Source organism: Austrofundulus limnaeus, unplaced genomic scaffold (assembly GCF_001266775.1).
Source record: "Austrofundulus limnaeus strain Quisiro unplaced genomic scaffold, Austrofundulus_limnaeus-1.0 Scaffold471, whole genome shotgun sequence".
NCBI lineage: Eukaryota > Metazoa > Chordata > Actinopteri > Cyprinodontiformes > Rivulidae > Austrofundulus > Austrofundulus limnaeus.
In genome coordinates this window covers 182814-186323 of record NW_013952873.1, presented here as the reverse complement: position 1 = coordinate 186323, position 3510 = coordinate 182814, and the positions used below count along the sequence as shown (strand labels likewise).

Below are 3510 nucleotides of genomic sequence, written 5' to 3'. Positions count from 1 at the left end.
AAAAGTCATGTCCTGATCAAAAATAACACCAAGTTTCTTTACATCAGAACTGGAGGCCAGATTAATGCCATCCAGAGAAGGTGAAAGGCTGGAAAGTTTAGTCTTAAGATGTTCAAGTCCAAAAGAGTCATCCAGGTTTTTATGACTTTAAGACATGCTTGGAATTTAAGTAGCTGGTTGGATTCATCAGGTTTCTTAGATAAATATTAACCTTGATTCAGATGGGTTCAACTGAAACAGGTCAGGATATCTCTTCTCTTACAAAACTCAAAACATTTGTCAGTGTGTTTCCAAGCTTGGCCCTCAATCAGGACCAAGTTTTTTTTGTTGTTGTTGTTTAGAGCCCGTCAACTGGGTTGAACACCCATGGTGTAAAAAAAGCTTTGGTTAAAAAACCTATACATGCCATGAGCAGTGAAGTAAATACATTACTTAATGTGTTAAAACAGAGTTCATTAGTTTTTAAATACGACAGACAAGTAGCAGCTTTTTAATTTTTATTGCATAAATTTTCTGATGACATAGGATAAAAAACAGCCTTTAATTGGTGTATAATATAAACAGACACTAACAACAAAGTATAAACGAAGCAGAGTTGTGTAAAACGTTCGACCCATCATTACACAGTAGTAAAGTGTAAAATCTACATCTTTAATATAGACAAATCTTTCAGTTCATTATACCCACTTCAGTTTAGCCTCACCAGTTAAATTCCTTCAGTACAGATGGGGATTCAGTGTAGTTATAGATTAATGCTACCACATTGAGGCTGCAACATCAGATTATACAGTACATGTGTTCAGTTTATATGAAAACAACTACATACAGTACAGTAATGTGAGTTTAGGTGCTTCACACATTTCCCTGCTCTTAATATTTTCCCACTAATGATTTTGAAGAAACCATGCAACTGTACATCAGACTCAGATCTCTGTCCAACCTGAGCAAATATATGTTTCACTGCTCCATCATGAAAGAATTACAGTGTTAGTTATTTTTATGTAGTTTAACTCAGAAATCTGTGCAAGTTTTAACACTGGCAACCAAAAAAGATTTTAACGCAAATTATTTATTACAATCCTCGTTTGCACCGTTTAACAAGAGCCATTGTGATAAATGTCACAACATTACAATATATATTTAAAAAAAAACTTAAAATCCAGTGGAATAAAATATGACTAAATATTAAAAAGTTTACTTTTTTTAAATACTTGAGTTTTGAGACGCTCCTCCAGAATCATCACAAATAAATAAGCTAATGGGTCTGAACCAAACTGAATAGAAACACTCATAAAAAAACACTTAGTTTAATAACTATCCAACCAAAAGTCAGGTTAAACTGAAGTGCTGCCTTTTACACTAAACATGGTATTTATTATATTATACATACAGGCATGATAAGTAAAACCAAAAGTTTTCTGTTCAGCATTTCCACAGAAGTCTGATTCAATTCATTTAAACATAATTAAGTAAAAAAACAAGAGAAATAAAGGTGATTTCAAACAGTGAAGAAACCACAGCAAAGCCAGGTCAACAATGCAGAACCAACATGTCCTGAGCACTCAAAGAAAACTCGGAGCTGCATTAAAGGCCAGTTTATGACATAAAGCACTCCTATGGCATGTCACAATGAGCCTTAACATGAAGGATTATTGTGCAAAGACTTCTGAACAGCTCTATATGAGAAAACACTGAAACATTAGCAGATAATAGGAATGTGTTTGGTGTCTTGAATTTGCACTTCAGGCAAAAGTGTGAAAAATATGCTAATTTGCTTCTGAAATTTTTCCATTAGTGTCAGTACTTCCATTAGGATAATGTTTCAGACCTGTTTATTGTCCTAATGCTGCAATGAAACCAGCCGTTATATTGTTTTGTATCTAGTCCCAGTAAAGGGAGGATATTTAAAATAGTTAGATTAAGCTAATGAAGGAGTTTTCGGAGGTGCTGCTGAGCTAAAGGAAAAACAAATGAAAGTATTTATCTTCATGAATAGTTTATCCAGTTGGCTGACTCGGAGATAAGAGTCCAACTCTGGAACTCCCGAAAGCAAACACGTTCCCCAAACAGTCTCATGAATAATGCAACATTTACAATAATAAGTCATATTTATCAAACCTCTAAATGTAGGACTCACAGCTCACTTAACCTCTTTCATCAATGAAGAGATCAATGTTTTTTAAGAAGATTTGTTTCATAAAGTGCTACAATAAACCAGGTCTCCTCAGTTTTCATTCTTTTGGTCTGTTCTTCATTTTTCTGGTGTAAATTACATAAATATATAGACTTATTTAGAGCAAACATATACAAAAGGTTACTTTAGACAACATAGCACAGACCACATTTATAACACTTGAGCTGCAAACAGCATTTCGGGATTTTTTTTAGGCGCTAAAAGCAAATAAAGCATTAATGTCAGTGTCTGCCATTCAAATATACAATGAAACCCTGTGGTTTTCTTCTGCATTTAGCTTCTCATAAAGAAAAAAGAGAAAGTTTTGTCAGTGAAATAAACTTTTTGAATTTCAGCATGTAAATCGGTCAGATCTCTTACTATGGACTTGGCTGGCTGCTGCGCACGTTAAGGCCTGTGTGGGCAGCCCGCCTCGTCAGCCAAGTTGAGGATGTAATTGGCGATGTCGTTCTCTGTGGGAAAATCGGACATCACCCACGACTCGTTGGCAGCGGTCACTTGCAGACGGCATATTGGACAGTTTCGACTCTGTCCACTCCTGCACAAACAGGAAACACATTTGGAATGGTTAGTGTGAAAGAAACAACTTTCCACTGAATTACGCAGAATGAAACTTTTTGTATCACTCCACCATTTATCAATGCATTTCTGACAGAAGCTGTGTGCGCAGGGCAGGATGAGGTCGGCCTTTCCATCCATACAGATGCAGCACTCCTCCTCATCGGTCAGCTGCTTCACTCTGCAGGGAAACAGGCAGGAAAGAGTTAAAGTAAAATCCTGGTGACGTCACTTACTGCACTGATAGAAATACTCAGTACTCAGTATACTCAGTACTTAGTAAAAGTTTGACATTCAAGGGTTCCCACGCCTTGGTTAACATCAAATTCAAGGACCTTTCAAGGACTTTTCAGTACCAATTTCATCAAATTCAAAAACCAGGAGTGATGGCAATTACCTACTTCTGTTTTAATACAATTATTCAATAAGAGACTGAATGGCATAGACGTCGTTGAGTCAGAATCAATTAAAAAAACATTCATATCACAATACGTGGATATGTATTTATGCAATTCACCCACAAGAAGACTACACACGTTAACTACTTTGCATCAGGAACAAAATGGTGAAGTGCTTAAAGTGTAACTTACCCCCCTGTGAAAAGATAACTCCGCCCCAAGGCGAAATTTGAAAAATGCATCAAAGTGGGTAGGGGAGGGGGTGTGGGTGGGGAAGGGGGGTTAGAGAGCGGAGGTGTGGCCAGAACGAGAGAACGTGACAGGCAGCTACCATTAGCATAATTGATGCTACATGGAGAG

General features: G+C 36.8%; 1 protein-coding gene across 1 annotated transcript in view; it reads right to left on the bottom strand.

The window, feature by feature from the left end:
• Positions 1 to 483: 483 nt before the first annotated feature.
• The window catches only part of rnf141 (ring finger protein 141), a 9533-nt gene continuing 6506 nt past the window's right edge, over positions 484 to 3510 (bottom strand). Inside the window, exons 5-6 of the mRNA XM_014025375.1 lie at positions 2826 to 2933; positions 484 to 2732 (exon numbers count right to left, since the gene is read on the bottom strand). Coding sequence (XP_013880829.1) covers positions 2582 to 2732; positions 2826 to 2933 — 259 coding nt within the window. The 3' untranslated portion in view covers positions 484 to 2581. The remainder of the gene's footprint in view (positions 2733 to 2825; positions 2934 to 3510) is intronic.